Source organism: Quercus suber, unplaced genomic scaffold (genome assembly GCF_002906115.3).
Source record: "Quercus suber isolate HL8 unplaced genomic scaffold, Cork oak 2.0 scaffold_686, whole genome shotgun sequence".
In the NCBI taxonomy this organism is placed as follows: domain Eukaryota; kingdom Viridiplantae; phylum Streptophyta; class Magnoliopsida; order Fagales; family Fagaceae; genus Quercus; species Quercus suber.
The window spans coordinates 89370-107501 of record NW_027070127.1 but is presented as its reverse complement, the minus strand read 5'-3'; the positions used below and the strand labels follow the sequence as shown (position 1 = coordinate 107501).

Genomic DNA, 18132 nt, shown 5'->3' with positions numbered 1-18132 from the left:
TTTCTTCGCCCCTTTTCTGGACAGTACTTTCAGTCAATCCATCTAAGTTGACAAACTCAGATTTCTTTTGATCTAACTCTGTAATATCTGAGACTACAGTTGACCTATCCTTGTACATAACCTGTTCATTAAATATCACATTTCTACTTCTAATGATTTTCCTGTTTTGTTCATCCCAAAACCTATAGCCAAATTTCTCATTACCATAGCCAATGAAAAAACATATTTTAGACTTAGCATCATGTTTACTACGAGCATCAGAATCAATATGAACATAAGAAACACAACCAAAACTTTTAAATGGGAAAACTTTACCTCTTTACCGCTCCAAACCTCCTCAGGAAGTTTGAACTCCATGGGAACTGATGGCCCTCGGTTTATCAGGTAAGCTGCAGTGCTAACAGCATCAGCCCAGAAAGTTTTTGGTAGTCCAGCATGCAACCTCATACTCCTAGCATGCTCATTAAGAGTTCTGTTCATGCGCTCAGCCACACTATTCTGCTGTGGTGTCCTAGGAATGGTCTTTTCCATCCTAATTTCCTATGCAGCACAATACTCACTGAACCCTCCATCTATGTACTCTCCTCCATTATCAGACCTCAAACATTTTAGTTGTAAACTTGTTTTTGTCTCAACCATGGCCTTCCACTTCTTAAAAGTTTCAAAACCATCAGATTTATTTTTCAGAAAATAAACTCATACCTTTCTGCTTGAGTCATCAATGAAAGTGATGTAATACCTTAAACTTCCAAGGGATGCAACATGAGAAGGCCCCCACAAATCAGTGTGCACTAACTCCAATTTTTCAGCCTTCGGTGTCCTGCCAGTTTTCAAGAAGCTCACCTTTTTCTGCTTTCTTAAGATGCAGCTTTCACACATGTCAAAATCAATGGACTTTAATTCTGGTAGTTTTCCTTTTGATAGCAACATCTTCATCCCTTTCTCACTCATGTGACCAGTCTTCTTTCCACGAGCCAATACCCTAGCTTCCTTTGTAACCTTCCAAGTACCACCAACAAATAATATTGCATGCCCTTCATCATTAAGTTGTCCAACAGAAATCAGATTCCTCCTTAGGTCAGGAATATGTCGAACCTTCTCCAGTAACCAAACAGACCCATTGGGCAACAATATCCGGACGTCTCCCATACCTACAACATCCAAGACTGAACCATCAGCCAAATACACCTTACCAAAATCACCTACAATATAATTCTATATGATTTCTCGGTGTGAAGTGGTATGAAACGAAACTCCTGAGTCCAAAACCCAATCATCAAGTGGACTGTCTACTGTAAGAAGTAATGCATCCTGTACCTCTTCTATTATAGCATTAGCAGAATCATCTTCATTCTTCTTTTTAGGATTTTTGCATTGGTTCCTAAAGTGACCTATTTTCTCACAATTCCAGCATTGTACTTGTTGGCCTGATCTAGATTTACTTCTATTCTGATTAGAATTTCTGGATTTTGATCTACCCCGATTTGAATTTATGTTATTACCTCTGCCTCTTGTCTCAAGGTTTAGGACAGAACCAGATCCTGAGGTTTCACCTGCATCTCTTCTGCGAATCTCCTCAGCCAGAATTAAATCTCGAATATCATTGTACTTGAGCTTTTCCTTTCCTGTAGAATTACTTACTGCCATCCTCATTGCCTCCCAACTGTTTAGCAAAGAAGCCAAGACGATCAGAGCACGAATCTCATCATCAAAATCAATTTCTACAGACGACAATTGATTTGTGATAGTGTTAAATTCGTTCAAATGTTGTGCTACTGATGCATTCTTTGCCATCTTCAAATTGAATAGTTTCTTCATCAGATGCACCTTGTTATTTGCTGACGGCTTTTCATACATACCAGACAAAGCCTTCATCAGATCTGCTGTGGTCTTCTCCTTCACAACATTGTGTGCAACAGACCTAGATAGAGTTAACCTGATAACTCCCAGTACCTGTCTGTCAAGAAGAACCCATTCATCAGCCTTCATAGCCTTAGGTTTTGTCCCCAAAAGAGACAGATGAAATTTCCTCCCATAAAGATAATTTTCAATTTGCATCCTCCAATATGCAAAGTTTGTGCCATTAAACTTTTCTATTCCAGACGCCTTTCCTGCTTCCTCTGCCATTGGTCCCACTCAAACCTAACCCTAGGCTTTGATACCAGTTGTTGGGAATTCAACCTAAATTCCAACCTGTGAGAAACAAAAAAAAAAAAATACACACGTCAAAGAAAAATAATCACACACACAAGACAGTATTTACGTGGTTCGGCAATTTGCCTACGTCCATAAAGTTGCAGGGATTTCACTATTATCAGAGAAAAATACAAAGTGCGGCTACAGTGTTTTAATCTCTCTCTAAAAACACAACAACAGTTGTAATCACAAATCCTAATTATAAAAGCGGCTTTTATATCCTGCTTATAGGGTTACAATGGGCTACAAAATGGGCCAAAAATAAATTAGGCTCCACAAAGCCCAACAAATCTCTCACTTGGAGACTAGTTCAATCATCAACATTAGCCGCTATCCTCCAAAAGCAATCCCTCATCCCTGCAACTCATCCTCATGTCCTCAAGCTAGAAGACCAATTGAAGCTGCACACAGCTTCAACTTCTCAATAGTGACACCCTTAGTCAACATGTCTGCCAGGTTCTTAGATCCACATATCTTTTCAAGTATTATCAGCTTATCTTCAACAAGGTACCGGATAAAGTGGTATTTTGTCTGTATATGTTTCGACTTTGAATGAAAAGCCGAATTTTTGGCAAGAAAGATTGCACTCTGACTATCACTGTGTAGAATTTCCATCTCCTGCTTCTTACTGAATTCATCTAAGAAACCATGTAGCCAAATCATCTCATTTCCAGTTTCAGTTGCTGCAACATACTCAGCTTCTGTGGTAGACAAAGTAACAATCTTTTACAAATTTGAAACCCATGATATAGCTGTACCACCCAGAGTAAATACAAACCCAGTAATACTCTTTCTACTATCAACATCACCAGCAAAATCAGCATCTACATAACCTTGCAGCTTCAAACTTGCACTTGTGAAGTAAAGTCATGTATCTGATGAACCCTTCAGATATCTCAGAATCCACTTGATTGCCTTCCAATGCTGCTTTCCAGGCCTACTTATGAATCTGCTCACAACTCCCACTGCACGTGCAATGTCTGGCCTTGTACACACCATAGCATACATCAAGCTGCCAATAGCTGAGACATAGGGCGCCTTGCTCATATGGTCCCTTTCTTCTTCTGTCTTCGGTGACTGTTCTTTGCTCAGTTTGAAATGACTACCCAAGGGTGTGCTCACTGGTTTAGATTCATTCATGTTGAACCTGCTGAGAACTTTCTTCACATACTCTGACTGTGAAAGCTTCAATGTACCATTAGCCTTGTCTCTAATGATTCTCATACCAAGGATTTGCTTTGCAACTCCCAAATCCTTCATTGCAAACTGTTTTGACAATTGCTTCTTCAGATTATTAATCTCCTCAATGCTAGACCCTGCAATGAGCATATCATCCACATACAATAGTAAAATGATATAAGAATTGTCAAAGAATTTAACATAGCAACAATGATCAGCTTCACATCTCTTGAACCCAATTTTATGATAAAATGTCAAATTTCTTGTACCACTGTCTAGGAGCTTGTTTTAGGCCATACAAGCTCTTTCTCAGTTTGCAGACTAGATTCTCTTGTCCCTAAACAATAAACCCTTCTGGCTGAATCATGTAAAGGTCTTCTTCCAAATCACCATAAAGGAATGTCGTCTTCACATCTAACTGCTCAAGATGTAAGTTTTCTGCAGCCACCATTCCCAGCACCAGTCTAATTGTTAACATCTTCACAACTGGAGAAAATATCTCTGTGTAGTCAATGCCTTCCTTCTGCTGAACCCTCACTTGTCGGGGAGATAAACACCTTGAGGAGCTTCCTTTGAGTAATTAATATAACATATAGAGACACACTTTACCCAAAGGCCTAAGCCCAATGGGTATGTGCTCAATTATGTATATTAACCACTCATTCTTTTCATCTTTATTCAATGTGGGACTTCACTCACACGTGTAACCCAACATTTGATCCATGCCAAACTGCTCTTGCAAATGGACAATATAGGAAGAGATGAGATATGGATTCCTTCTTTTCATGACATAAGCGGCATGTGTTGCTGGTAGGAATTCCCCTCCTATTTAAAATGAACTTTACTAGCAGACTATTATGAAGAAGTTTCCAAATAAAAGTAATAATCTTAATAGGGACTTTGATTTTTCAAATGACATTTCACACACATTCTTAGGAATAATGGTTCTCTTTGCTCATGGATGATTGAAAATGACTCGAATTAACAGATCACATGCTTTCTAAGCTTGCTATTCACCAGTTGATGAATGCCTCTACAGTAATCTGTCAGTGCCATTATCAGTCTTTGGTAGGGGATATTTAAGCACCTCTTTGCTAGTTTAGGGATAAACTTACCTAACTAAGTCTGGGATTCCAGGCTTTAGTGTTCTTATTGATGAGATCAGTAACAGTGCCTAAATAAAAGTTACCCCCATTGGGAGACTGTGGTGAGCCACGGAACCATGAGAAATGAATGTCAAAACCATTTCCAACTAGCCATCTCCCATCCCTTAATAAAGAATTTTTCTTACTAATGATGTTTCTCCAAATCCAAGAATGATGTGGTTGGGTTCAAAGTCTTGAATTGCAGTTCTAGGGATATATTTTGCTTTGAAGGTCTAGCTAACTGTGAGCTTGGGTTATATATGGATGATTCTCCAGTATTGTTTTGCAAGCATGGCTTAGTTGACAATACTGAATTTTTTAAGGTTGACCACCCCCCCCCCCCCTCCTTCTCATCCCTCCCTCCCTCCCTCTTAGACTTCCATGTTGTATCCAATTCAAGAGATGAAGTTTTCTCACACCAAGATCATGAACCCACCAAAAAGCTCTTGTGATGGAATCCATTTTTTTGCAAATAATTTCTGGCTAGAAGTCTCGCAAAAAGAATAACCAAAGTTAGAATAAGAAAGTCCAATTCAAAAGGTAAAATCTTATGCTTGTCAATTGTAAGAAATTTATCAATATTTTTTTACTTTGTGCTAAGGTGGCATTCTAAGTTTGTTTGTTCACTTTAGAACTTTTTCTTTTAAATAGTTACAATATATTGCTAACTCCGTACCTCAAACTCTTTCGTTCCTCTTAAACCCTTGCGTACTTTGTGCATGAAGTCAATTAAGCTATAAGGGTCTTGGTGGTCACTTTAAAACTTGGTCGTCCCATATTTACACAAATTTTACTCAATAGAGGTTTAAATAGAGAATAGTGGAAAATCAATCATTAAGGAGACTTGACCCCAACTCCCTACTAAGCTTGGTCAGAAGTGTTCTTGTTTTTTTTTTTTTTTTTTTTTTTTTTTTTTTTTTTTTTTTTTTTTTTTTTTTTTTTTTTTTTTTTTTTTTTTTTTTTTTTTTTTTTTTTTGAGAATCAAGACCGTGAGAGCTTATTTTTAACTAGGATCATCATCAAGTACACAATGTAAAATGTTTGGTAGGACATCCTCCTTCCAAACTAATAAAGGAAAAGAATACCGAGCACTCCACGCTAAGGCATGAGCAAAAACTAATTGGTGTAGGCATAAGAATACTGCCTACACCAAAAACTAATTTGTGTTTTTTTCTTTTTTCTTTCTTTTTTTTTTCTTTTTTTTTTTTTTTAAGAATCAAGACCACGAGAGCTTATTATTAACTAGGATAATCATCAAGTACACAATGTAAAATGTTTGGTGGGACATCCTCCATCCAAACTAATAAAAGAAAAGAATATCCAGCTCTCCACGCTAAGGCATGAGCAACATTGTTGCCCTGCCTCCTTGTATGGGAGAGGGAGAAAGTTCCTAAGGAACCTGCTATAGACCTAAAGTATTTAACTAGATGACCAATTGGGGATTGTGTTGCATCTCACTGAGACAAAGCTTTTATCACCCCTTCAGCATCACCTTCAAAAATGACATGCTGAAACCCAAGCTTCACTGCAAACACGGCTGCTCTTCTTGCTACTAGCATCTCCAAAGTTTCCACCGATGACAGGAGAGCAATTTTCTTAGATAACACTGCCATGACTTTCCCAAATTCATTGCGAATTACAACCCCAATACCTGCCTCACCACTGTCAGCAAACACTGCACCATCAAAGTTTGCTTTCAACTCACCTGATGCTGGAGGCTTCCACCTAGCTGGGAGTAGTTTCTATTTTGGACCACAGCCAAGGAATTTCTGCTGGAATTCAGACAACAAAGTCAAAGCAGACTCGAAGACTTTATGGATGGGTAAGGTCTACTTGTTACACCTTATTTTATTCCTACGACACCAAATGGACCAAGCTACCATAGCAAACACGTCAATCCGAGCTGATGCAGACAGAATGATACCCACCAGGTCCGAGATTGTCTTCAACTGATTGGTCTGACCTTGAAGCCAAGAAAAATTTGACTGCCATACAGAGTGGATAGTTTCACAGCTCCACACAGCATGGAAAATATCCTCTGGAGCTCTCTGACATAAGCTGCACACTGAGTTGTCTAGCACTCTCCTCTTCTACAAGTTCACTTTTGTAGGCAAGGCTTCCATGCACGCACACCAAAGAAAAATCTTAACCCTATTTAGGACTCTCAACTGCCATATACTCCTCCAAAAACTACTAGATTTTTCATCAGAGGAAGCTGAGGCCTCTTCAGTACTTTCCAACTCACGTAACAATTGATAACCCGACTTCATAGAGTATATACCCGATTTGCACCTTGGCCAAATAATACAATACTCTTATCGTGACAAACATAAAGGGATAGCTTTAATCCGTTGCACCTCGAATTGAAGGAAAAGGGAATCAATCATGCGATCATTCCAGCCTCCTAAATTTGAGTCAATCAACTAAGCTACTGTCCACTCCTTTGCCATGTCCACCTATGGAGAAATGGTTTTTGCAGAGCCATCACCAGGCAGCCACCTATCTGCATAAATGTTAATTTCCGTACCATCCCCCACTCACCAAAGCATCCCCATTTTGACCAGATTCCTAGCTTTCAAAATGCTTCTCCAAGCATAGGAGCCCAATGCCACTTTTGCTTCCAGAACTAAACCATTAGGGAAGTACTTCGCCTTAAATACCCAGTAAAACAAAGATGAATGATCAGTTAATAACCTCCACACTTGTTTTATGAGCATAGCTTCATTAAACTTCACCAAGTCCTTAAAACCCATTCCCCCCATATTTTTTGGTTTGCACAATGTTTCCCACTTCTTCCAATGAATTTTCCTCTGCTCACCACTTTGCCCTACCAAAACTTCCAAATCATCATTTCAATATCATGAATAAGGCCAACGGGGAGTAAAAAACATCTCATGGCGAAGGTGGGGATTGCTTGTACCACGGCCTTAAGTAAAACTTCCCGTCCCGCTTGTGACAACAACTTCTCCTTCCAACCTTGGAGTTTATTCCACACCCTTTCCTTTATATAATTTAGACTTGCTTTCTTATTTTTTCCCACCACAACTGGCAAGCCAAGATATCTCTCATATTCCCTTACTTCATTCACTCCCAAAAAATCTTTAATCTCCTTCTTCCTTCCCTCAGTGGTGGCTTTGCTAAAAAAACAGTGGTTTTGTTCCTATTTAATTTTTGGCCCGAAGCTTTTTCATAAAGCTGTAAAATGTCTTAAATAACCTGCAAATCACCCATCTCTTCTCGGCAAAAGAGTAGAGAGTCATCAGCAAAGAAAATGTGGGTAATCTTTGGCCCACTTCTGCACAACGAAAAGCCTCTAATCAAATCATCCCTGGCTACTTTTTGAATTTGATGATTCAGCCCTTCTGAACAAATTAGAAATAAATAGGGAGACAAGGGGTCACCCTGCCTTATGCCCTTAGATGGCTTAATATCCCCCGTCAGCTCTCCATTTACTAGGATTGAATATGATGCTATGCTTATACAATTCATGACTAGATGAATCCATTGTTGGCAAAAACCCATCCTCTCCATGGTTTTTTGTAAAAAAAGCCACTCCACTCGGTCATATGCCTTTCTTATGTCGAGCTTTAGCGCCATAAAGCCTGATTTTATGGACTTTTGATTCTTCATATGATGTCAGGTGTAAGGGGGTGGGCCTGACTTGGGGTATTAGGCAAGCTCCTGCCGCACTAGGCCCGGGTAGTTTCTGGGTGAGGAGTTGGGACCGGCCCAATTAGAGCACACCCTGGCCCAGCTTATGCACAATCTTTGCCACGTCTGCCAAAGTCCATTTAACAGCTCACAGCAGGCATAGTTATTATTGACAAGTTATGGCAGGTAAACATAAAATAGAAAACGTAAAGAAAAATGCATTCACTGTTTCTTCCGCAATGATCAAGATAAATGATTTAAAGGCCTTGCTTTTAAATAAAAATGCTTAAACAAAATATTAGAGCAAAATTAGTGGAGTAAAATAACGAGTTTGCCATATTTAGTATTACCGCAGGATTCCAACCACGGAAGGGAAAACTACTCCCTCAACGCAAGTAACTTCACTTGGTGAAATTAATTGCTTTGAGAGGACAGCCCCAAATGGTATATGCCCAAGTATAGATTTTGTATTGCCTTTTGAGGACAAGGCTATTGAGGGAGAGGGGGGGGGGGGTTAACCCATTTAGGTGCATGCCTGCCATAAGCGCTCTGTTTTTTCTTTCTTAGAATTCCCTTCTCTCTGTTTTCTTTCTTCCGATTCTTTTCTCTCTGTTTTCTCTCTTTCAATTCTTTTCTCCCTGTTTTTCTGATCCCCTCTCGTTGCCCCATTGCACACAGCCACGAGTCTCTTATATAGGGCCTGTCGTGGCCGATTTTACTGTTCTAGCCTTTCTATGGCCCTGTTCTGCTATCGTAGCCTTTTGCCATCCACTTACCGAGTCAAATGGTTCTGATCCACCATTGACCCGTGGCTTTCAGACAACGAAGCTTCCTTTCCACTTCGTCCAGTGTGTCCTCTCTCTCTCGGTCTCTCATGGCATGCACCCAGTGGTTCTTATCCACCCTTGCCTCTTTTGGGTGACATGTCATCCTAGCAGGACTGTGCCCACCGAAAGAGTCTGGGCAAGAAGCGCAAAATGGGTCCCCGCTCCTCTCCCCACCGCCAGACCATGCCCTCACCCATAACGTCACCCTTTCCCATAGTGGCTGGGTATAGGCTGATGATGCCTAGGTCGTTCGCATGCATTACCTTATTGATGTTTCATTCATTTGCCGAGGTCTGAAAATGGGCACGCATATCCTGCCGTGCGCTTTTTGGCATTTTCTGATGTGGATTGTTTTTCCGGCAGGCCAACGCCCATGTGTTGTCCCTTTCTTTGGAGGGTTGAGCTCTGTAGTGGGCTTCCCTTTAGTTTGGGCGTTTTGCTTTGTGGCTTCGCGCCTCCTGCCGTGCCAGGTTTGCTATTCTTGCTGCTCAACTCAATCCTGCTGGGCCCTTTCGAACCTGCCGTGTACTTTCCTTCTCAGTAGCCCAGTATGCTTGCTGGGCTTCTTTTTCATTTCTTGCAAGCTCCAATATCACTTGTTTTTCTTATGGGCATCCCTGGCCCATTGGTTTTGTTTCACACATGGATTTTTGCTAACTCACTTTGGGCTTTCTTGGCCCAATTTTCTCTATAAACTTTATTCCTTTGGACTCATGGGTTCTCCATTTACCTGTTACTCTCTTTTTTTTTCTTATTGCAGTGGGCCTGCTGTGGCCCATTCTTCCTTTTCCCACGGATTTGTTTCTTTTCTCTTTCCGGGCCTATTCAAGCCCATTTGCTTCTTCTGGACCCATCTCATGGACCCTTGAAGCATTCATATGCCTTCTTTTTCCTTTTGCTGTTTCTTTCAGTTTGCCCACAACTCTGGGCCTTGGGCTTGCTGGGCTTCATAAAAAATGAGCCTCAACATAAGGTTTCAAAGGCTATGAGAATGTTGTCAGATATGGCTTTATCAATCTTGGTCTAATTATAAAAAGTTATCATTAGGAGTAGACGTCATAGGTTGAAACTCTCTCTCAAAAAAAAAAAAAAAAATATACACTCAATTTTTATGTGTGGTGGACTTAGGTCATCAAGCCAATTCTACATTAATTCTATTTATGCTCTATAATTGCTCTCTCTTTTCTCTCAATCTCAATAATCTCGACAACAATTCTAGGAGTTTCGTGATCAAACACCTAATGAAAATTAAAGATGGAGTGAAAGCATTATATCATATCCAAATCCATATTAATCTTAAAAAGAATAAAAAATAGTAGATCGAAAATGGTCAAATATGAATAATAGAGAAAGAAGGATAGGTCCAAATAAAAAATAGTGAACAGAAATTGTTTAAGAGTTACCAATCAATCACTTTAACACGTTCTTCTCAACAAACAAAAAAATCATTTTAACATGTTGTGAAATTTGATGTATCACTACATTTATTGCCTCATATAGGGTCCGTTTGGATACCGCTTATTTTGCTGAAAACGCTGTAACAAAATAATTTTTAAATGTGTGAATAGTGCATAGAACCCATTTTTAATGAAAAAGTTGCTGAAAAAAGAGATTTGTAGGTTCGTGAACAGTGCACGAGACCCAATGGTGTGACACATTTTAGTGCAAATTTGGACTTTCAAAGAGGTAGTGCGTCCCATGCACAATGCATGAGACCCACTGGCGCGTCTGTGTCCCATGTTCACGTGCTTCTCAATAAAAAATATATTAAAAAAAAAAAAAAGGAAAACGCAAATGCAGTGCACGAGAAACACAATCCAAACGCTACCATAGTCACTCTTTTTTAGCTGAACATATATATGTGTGTGTGTGTGTGTGTGTGTGTGTGTGTGTGTATAGTCACTTTCAATCAAACCAACTTGTTCAAATTGTGGCGAGGAAAGGTCAGTAACACTCCCTTTGAAATAACCTTATATATAAATTAACATGTTGTTCCTTAAATTCCTCTCTTAAAATTCAGTCTTGCAGCTACTTAATTAAAAAAATACATTTTCATCATATGAGAAAAAATCCACATAATAAAATCTTAAAATGAGAACCTAAAAAAGATCACCTAAGTAATATACATAAATCTTACCCAAAAATAAAAAACGGAAAAATTAACAAATCCCTTAAGAACATTAGTTTAATAAATAATTTTAGAAACTTTTTATGGAAAAAAAAAATATAGCTAATTTTTATTATAAATTTTTATATTTTCCAATAAAAATGGTATCAATATTTTTTTTTTAAATTATAGTTAACAAATACTAACGGATCCAAAAATAAATACTCAAATATTCAAATATGAAGGCCTTTAAAAAATTCATACCTCCTCAATAAATATCTTGATTCTTGACCTGTCTTTTGTCTCCTTTTTCACCCCTACTTTTATTATTTATTATCATACATAGAGATAAGAGACACAAACACAGAGAAGAGAATTCTACAATCATGGAACTGGAAGCTCAAGGAAACCCCGCCTTGAACAAAGTTCTTCTCATACTAAGCTGTATCCTATTATCTATAGGCGGTGGCGGCCCACTAATAATGCGACTTTACTTCATCCATGGCGGAAAAAGAGTTTGGCTCTCAAGTTGGCTTCAAACTGGTGGCTGGCCTATCATTCTCTTCCCTCTCATGATCACATACTTTAACCGCCGAGCCAAACAAGGCACAAGCACCAAGCTCTTCTTCATGAAACCACCTTTGTTCATTGCCTCCGCAGTTATAGGAATCCTCACAGGCTTTGTTGACTATCTCTACTCCTATGGCGTGGCTCGCCTTCCCGTCTCAACTTCTTCTTTAATCATTGCCTCACAGCTTGCTTTCACGGCTGCCTTTGCTTTCCTTTTAGTGAAGCAAAAGTTCACTTCCTATTCCATCAATGCAGTGGTTTTGCTCAACATTGGAGCTGGTGTTTTGGCTTTACATACGAGCAATGATCGTCCTAGTGGTGAAACTAATAAGGAGTACTTTTCTGGGTTCTTCATGACACTAGGTGCTTCAGCACTATATGGGTTTGTGTTGCCGTTGGTGGAATTGACCTACAAGAAGGCCAAGCAGGCCATCACTTATTCATTGGTGATGGAGATTCAGATGGTGATCAGTTTGTTTGCAACTATTCTTTGCACCATAGGGATGCTAATTAACAAAGACTTCCAGGTATGTGACAGAATTATGATTAAAGGATTGAATTTACATTTTTTAGTAGTTTAAAATTTTGAATAATTGATCATTTATAATATTTTAATACAAGATTAAATTAGGTAAGGATATGGTTAAAACTCTTAAGAAATTCTGACTCTTTTAAGTATATATTAATATGTCACTGTCAGTCCGTCTTTAACCTCTCTTTCTTCGCCGGCCTAATTATTTTCATCGACCAATTTTTTTTTTTTTTTTTTTTTTTTGTAGAATAGGACAATGGGTGTGTTTTCTTTCTTTTTTTTCTAGTTCCCTCTATTTTTCTTGAACTTTACAGAGTTCTTTCTATGGTTCTATATCTTTTTTGGGAATCCAAAAAATGGCAATGAATGCCTGAATAATCTAATAAAAAATGAATCCCCCTCCGAATGCCTTCAGCACGGATTCCCTTCTCCTTTTATAGCACAGCTCTAGGGTTCTTGGGTACCAGTGATTTCCCCCTTTTGCCCTTCAGAGTTCATGCTGTGCCAGTCTTGCTCAGGGGCTGGTCGTTTCCCTTTTTTCTCATAACTTCTTGCTTTTGGTGCGACCAAGCGGAAAGCCCCTAGCTGGTTTTCCATTTTGAGATCCCCTCCGTTCGCTGATCTTCAATTATTTGGCCCTTTCTTCCAGCTTTTGGTTACACTCCATCCTTGTCATTTTTCCCCAAATAGTTGGAATCTTTACTGCCAAGTTGAAAGCTCCTCCCAGTTACCTCTTTTTTTATGGTTTTCTCATTGTTGGTTCCTTAAGGCACAGCCCCTGCGTTTTGCTTTGTACTTTATGATCCCACTGCATGTTTGGGCGCATGAGACCCGCATGCTCTTTGTCTTTTATCCCTCTTTTGAATCTGCTTCAATCTTACTTTGCACATCCTAGGGATCCCTAGACTCTGGTGACTTCGAGGATCCTGGCCCAGCTCTTCTTATTGGGCTTCGTTTGGTTTATTAATCCTAGCCGGTTGGGCTTCTCCCTTGCTTCATGTATTTCAAGGTCTGTTCTTCCATGGGTTTTTGGATCCCAATTCTTTAGACCTCTCACCCTTTTTCTTCTTTTTTTTTTTTCTCTCTTTTCTTCATTACGTGAGCCCAACCCCTTTTTTCTTATTTTCTCTAGCTTCATTTTTCATGAATTAGCCCAATGTGCTACTTCTTTGGGCCTTAGACTGTGATTAATTTTGAACCTCAACAGGGATATTTCCTCCAAGTTGGATTTACCTGCCAATTCCCTTATCCATCCTGTGTTTCATGTTTCCAATCTCAAAGCCAAATTGGGAAATTGGGTGGTGCCTAAGCCTACATTACCTACTAAAAATGCTGATTTGATCATTACCCTAGAACCAATGCAGATTTTAGCTACAAGATCTCATCAATTGAGGAGCAAGACTATAACTCAAGTCTTGGTTCAGTGGCAGGGTGAAAGCAAAGATGATGCTACTTGGGAGGTCTTGTATGATTTGCAATCTTAGTTTCCTCACCTTGTGGGTAAGGTGCTTTAAAAGAGGGGGGGGGGGGGGGGATAATTGTTAGGACCATTGTTAATGCATTGCTATTACTATGCATTGATGTACTATTCACTATGTTATAGCTGTGTTGTGTTAGCTAATTGTGTGGCTGTGTGAGTTAGTTGATGGTGGGTTAGTTAGTTAATAGTGGAGGTAGTTAGTTAGAGTTAGTTAGTTAGTTGGTTATGGAGTTAGTTAGTTAGTTGGTTGTGGAGGCAGTGGCATTGCAATGAGTTGCAGAGTGGAATTGTATAACGGCAAGACCATTGTAAATGGTTGTTAGCTATTGATCACCAGAATTATTCATTTCCCTATCTCTGTTTTTCTCTCTCTTCACACACACACACACTAAGTGTGTGTGTGTTCTTTGGAGGTCCCAGCTGTCCTCGAATTTAGCTACCAAAACAAGTTCCACCTTTCAATTTCCTTCACAACTCACAGTCCACTATTTTAACAATAGTAAAATTTATTGTGAAAAAGTTGCGTTTGTATGACAATTCAATTAGTAGGCTCCATAGTTAACTTTTGTAGATTGATTTATTTTTTTAATTTATTTTAAGCAATCAAATTATGTCTAAATTTTATGTATTTAAATTTATTTCTCACTTTGATTGTTAGTAACTATGATTGATTATTTTTAATTCTTTGTTTTAATAATATCAAATATATTCTTGTAATTATAATTGTCTATTTATTATGTTATTATTATCAATTAATATTTTTAGATTACTTTTGTTTTTAGTATTTTTTTTTTTTTCAATCTTGCCTCCAAACTGAAATCTTGACTCCGCCACTGCAATCCTATATATAAAAAGAGAGAGAGAAGGGTGTTTTTTGGGAGGAAGGTTTGGTAGGCAATCAATGTGATTTTTATCCATTTTTCAAACCCCTTACCAATGTCTGCATCAACACCATTGCATTTGTAAAAATAGTCACTGACCATTGCCTGAAGTGATCAGCCTGGTATAAGCACGGTTGGTTTGGTTGGTGCTGCAGTTTTTAAAATTACCCCTAGTTTGTCATTTTTAATGAGTGGCAGTGCCACCTCTTTATGTAGAAAGTCTTACATGAGTAGTCTAATGTGATACAATGTTTTTCCTTTAATGATTGGAACTGCGACCTCTTTATGCAGAAGTCTCACATGAACAGTCTAATGTATTAATCTTTTTCCCTACTTAAATATGTGGATAAGGTCGGTCCAATATGCTTTGATTTTCATGGGTCAATGTATGGAACTACTACAGTACTACTTATAAAAAAATCACTATGTCATCAATACTATAAGATTCTAAAATGGGCTTTACTTTGGTGGGCTTTTTAAATTGATATTTAATTAAAAAGCACCATTATATATCTATGTCTACCACTAAAAACTTTTTTCCATTAGTGTCTATATAAGCATTCTCAAAAAAATAGGTATAGAGCACTCTCATTAAAGGTGTCAAATGCCAAATATTTGGCATTTGACACCTCAAACTTTAAAAACACACCTCCATCAAAAGTTTTAAATGCCAAATATTTTGGCATTGATGAACAGTGCGGTCTCAAATTTGAGACCGCACTATTCACCTATTGTAAAACTTTTATTGTTTTTTTAATTCAGGTGAGGGCCCACTTTCTTTTCTTTATTATTTTTGTATTTCTTGTTTCTATCACTTCTCTCTTCCCTCTTCTCTCTTCTCTCTTCTCTGTCTCGAGGTGGCGAGGTCTGATGGGTTTGGATCCAATTGGATGGTTTGATGGTCGTGGGTGGTGGCGATGATGATTCTTGGTCAGCGATTGTGGTCCGATGGGCATGGTCTGATGATCCAATGGTCATGGTGGAGGTTCGGTGTGGGCGATGGAGGTTTCTTCTTCTTCTTCTTCTTCTTCTTCTTCTTTTCCTTTCTGCTGTGGTTTGTGGTCGTGGTTTTGGTTCAGCATGGGTCGTGGGTCGTGGGTCACCGATCCTGGGTTTGTGCGTGTGTGTAATGGGTTTTGGTTCATCAATCTGGGTTTGGTTCCTGTGGGTTTTGGTTTGGCGTGATGGGTCTGCTGATGGGTTTTTCTGGTTGTTTTTGTGGTGGTTGGGTGGTGGTTGGTTGTTATTTTGGTGGATAGTTGTGGTTATATTTTGGTTTTTTTTTCTTTTTCTATTCTTCCTGCAGGGGGTTGTGGTTGCCACAGTGGTGCTGTGACTTGTGGTGGTGGTGGCTGTGGTGGGTTATGGTTGCTACAATGGTGGTAGGGGTGGTGGAGGAGGTAGTGGTTGTGAAATGGGTGGGTGGATATGGTGGCCGGCGACGCTGGGTTGTGAAAGAGAGACACAGAGGAGAAAGAGTCAGAGAAAGAGAGAGGAAAAATAAAAAAGAATAAAAAATGATAAAGAAAGAATATTTAAATGAAATGTTAAAAAAAATAGAAGTTTTTATGGAGGGGATGTTGTAAAGTGGGGTGTTATATGTTATAAAATTAGGATTTGAAAGGGTAAATGCTAAATTTTTTACAAACCTTGATAAGAATGCTCTTACAAGCCTAAAGATATTCTTAGAAGAATAAGGGTATTTAGATTGATGAAAACTAAATTATATAACTCAGTTTTCATCCAAAATTAAAAGAATGTGCGGTCCACCAAAACTCAACTTGTTTGAACTGATTTTTTAATTGAGATTCCATACTCAAAACTCAAAAATTTGAGTTTGAGTCATGAAAACTGAAAACACAATTTAGATGTTTTTGAGTTATGGGTTTCAATGGGCTCCACCACTTTATGCAAAAATTTGAATTATAGAGAAGAGGTATGCACCAATATATAAAACAAAACAAATTATTTTTAGAGTGAGTGAAAAAAAAAAATAGAGTTAGAGAAATGAGTTATGGGAATTGAGTTTGAATTATGAGATTTGAGTTATGGGTGATATTCAATCAATTAACTCACATATTAGGCCGAGCTTCTAGTGACTTTTGCCACTTATGAACAGTGTTCACAAGAGCAAAACGGTTCTATGTGAAGAGTTGTGAAGTTGCATCATGCATGAAGAATGGATCTATAGTTGTGTACGGAAGTAGCTAGTGGCGGTTGCTCAACTGGATCAAATTCCTAATAATTAAGCTAAACGGGAACATAATTACATTCTCAAACATCACATTCTTGAAACTTTGGATCCTGGAAACATAATAAATTCTCCTAATAAAACACTGTCTAGAGTTGTGGCTTGTATGTTAAGTAAAGAAATGGTGATGGTATATATCACCATCATGTAGTTTAAATCCAACCCAAGTGAAATTTTAACAAGTTAATTCCATAATATTGTAGCTACGAATATTTCATGCAGTGTAAATTCTATTATTTTGTAGGCAATTCCAAGAGAAGCGAGGGCATTTGAGCTCGGGGAAACGAAGTACTACGTGGTGATAGTGGTTAATGCAATTGTTTGTCAGTGTTTCTTCATGGGAACGGTGGGAATCATCTTTTGTGCTTCGTCTTTGCTATCTGGAATTTTAATTGCAGTTCTACTCCCAGTGACAGAGATCCTAGCCGTTATTTTCTACCGAGAAAAATTTCAAGCGGAAAAAGGAGTTGCTCTTGCACTTTCTCTATGGGGATTTGTTTCATACTTTTACGGTGAGATAAAAGATGACAGGAAAAAGAAGCAGATTCTGGTAGAGACACAAGTAGCTCAGGATATTCCCAATCCATGAAAACAAAACTAGTTGTATTTCTTGATTTTTCACATATAGCAGGATATGTTTGAAGTTTGAAGGTATTTAAGCATGGCTTCGCTTCGCTCGAATCCGATAATATCACTGGGGCAAAAAGCTCTAAATTTGACTTGCATGTGGGAAATTTCGAAGGTGATACTCGGGATGTCCTACTTGCTTATCTAATATACAAATTCATGTGAGAGCCAGAGTGGTTAATAGGATCAAGATGAAGAATATGTACAATGCATCTCAAAGCTTTGTGCTGTATTTGGAAATTGTCATACTCTGATTTTAATTTAAGAATACCCAATGAATGCTTGCACTGTTTTACGTGTTGGTTTTGGTTTTTAGTAAAGCTGTTTGTTTGTAAATGTAGTATGTTGGTTTACTCAGTTTTGATGAAACAAAATTCTTGTTCTTCATTTTTTTTTAAATGTGAGCCCATTAACTTTGGTAGGAATGTAGGATACCATTCTATCATGGTTTCCCTCATAAATAAATAAGATATATTATCTTATATACTACTCTACTCATTCATAGTAGAAATAGTAAAAGTTTTATGGATTGTGTCTACTTTTCTTATCCAAATATCATCCTTGATAAATTTTGCAATCCTCCAAGTCCAACTCAATCTTTTTTTCTTTTCTTTTCTTTTTTCTTTTTTCTTTTTTCTTTTTTCTTTTTTGATACCATGAAAAGCATTAACAGGAAGAGGTTAAAG

At 38.3% G+C, this 18132-nt stretch overlaps 1 protein-coding gene across 1 annotated transcript; it reads left to right on the top strand.

Moving 5' to 3' along the window:
* The first annotated feature begins 11453 nt into the window (after positions 1-11453).
* LOC136064426 (purine permease 3-like) lies at positions 11454-17741 on the top strand. Its single transcript, XM_065766166.1, has 2 exons — positions 11454-12202; positions 17064-17741. Exons 1-2 carry the CDS (start codon positions 11492-11494, stop codon positions 17406-17408), a joined length of 1056 nt encoding a protein of 351 aa, XP_065622238.1. The 5' UTR covers positions 11454-11491; the 3' UTR covers positions 17409-17741.
* Positions 17742-18132: the final 391 nt, after the last annotated feature.

What these genes read in the sequence shown, in the direction of transcription:
- LOC136064426 (XM_065766166.1), top strand. Translation starts at nt 11,492, where the DNA reads ATGGAACTGGAAGCTCAAGGAAACCCCGCCTTGAACAAAGTTCTTCTC. An exon ending in TAATTAACAAAGACTTCCAG is followed by an intron (nt 12,203 to 17,063) that starts GTATGTGACAGA and finishes ATTATTTTGTAG; the next exon opens with GCAATTCCAAGAGAAGCGAG.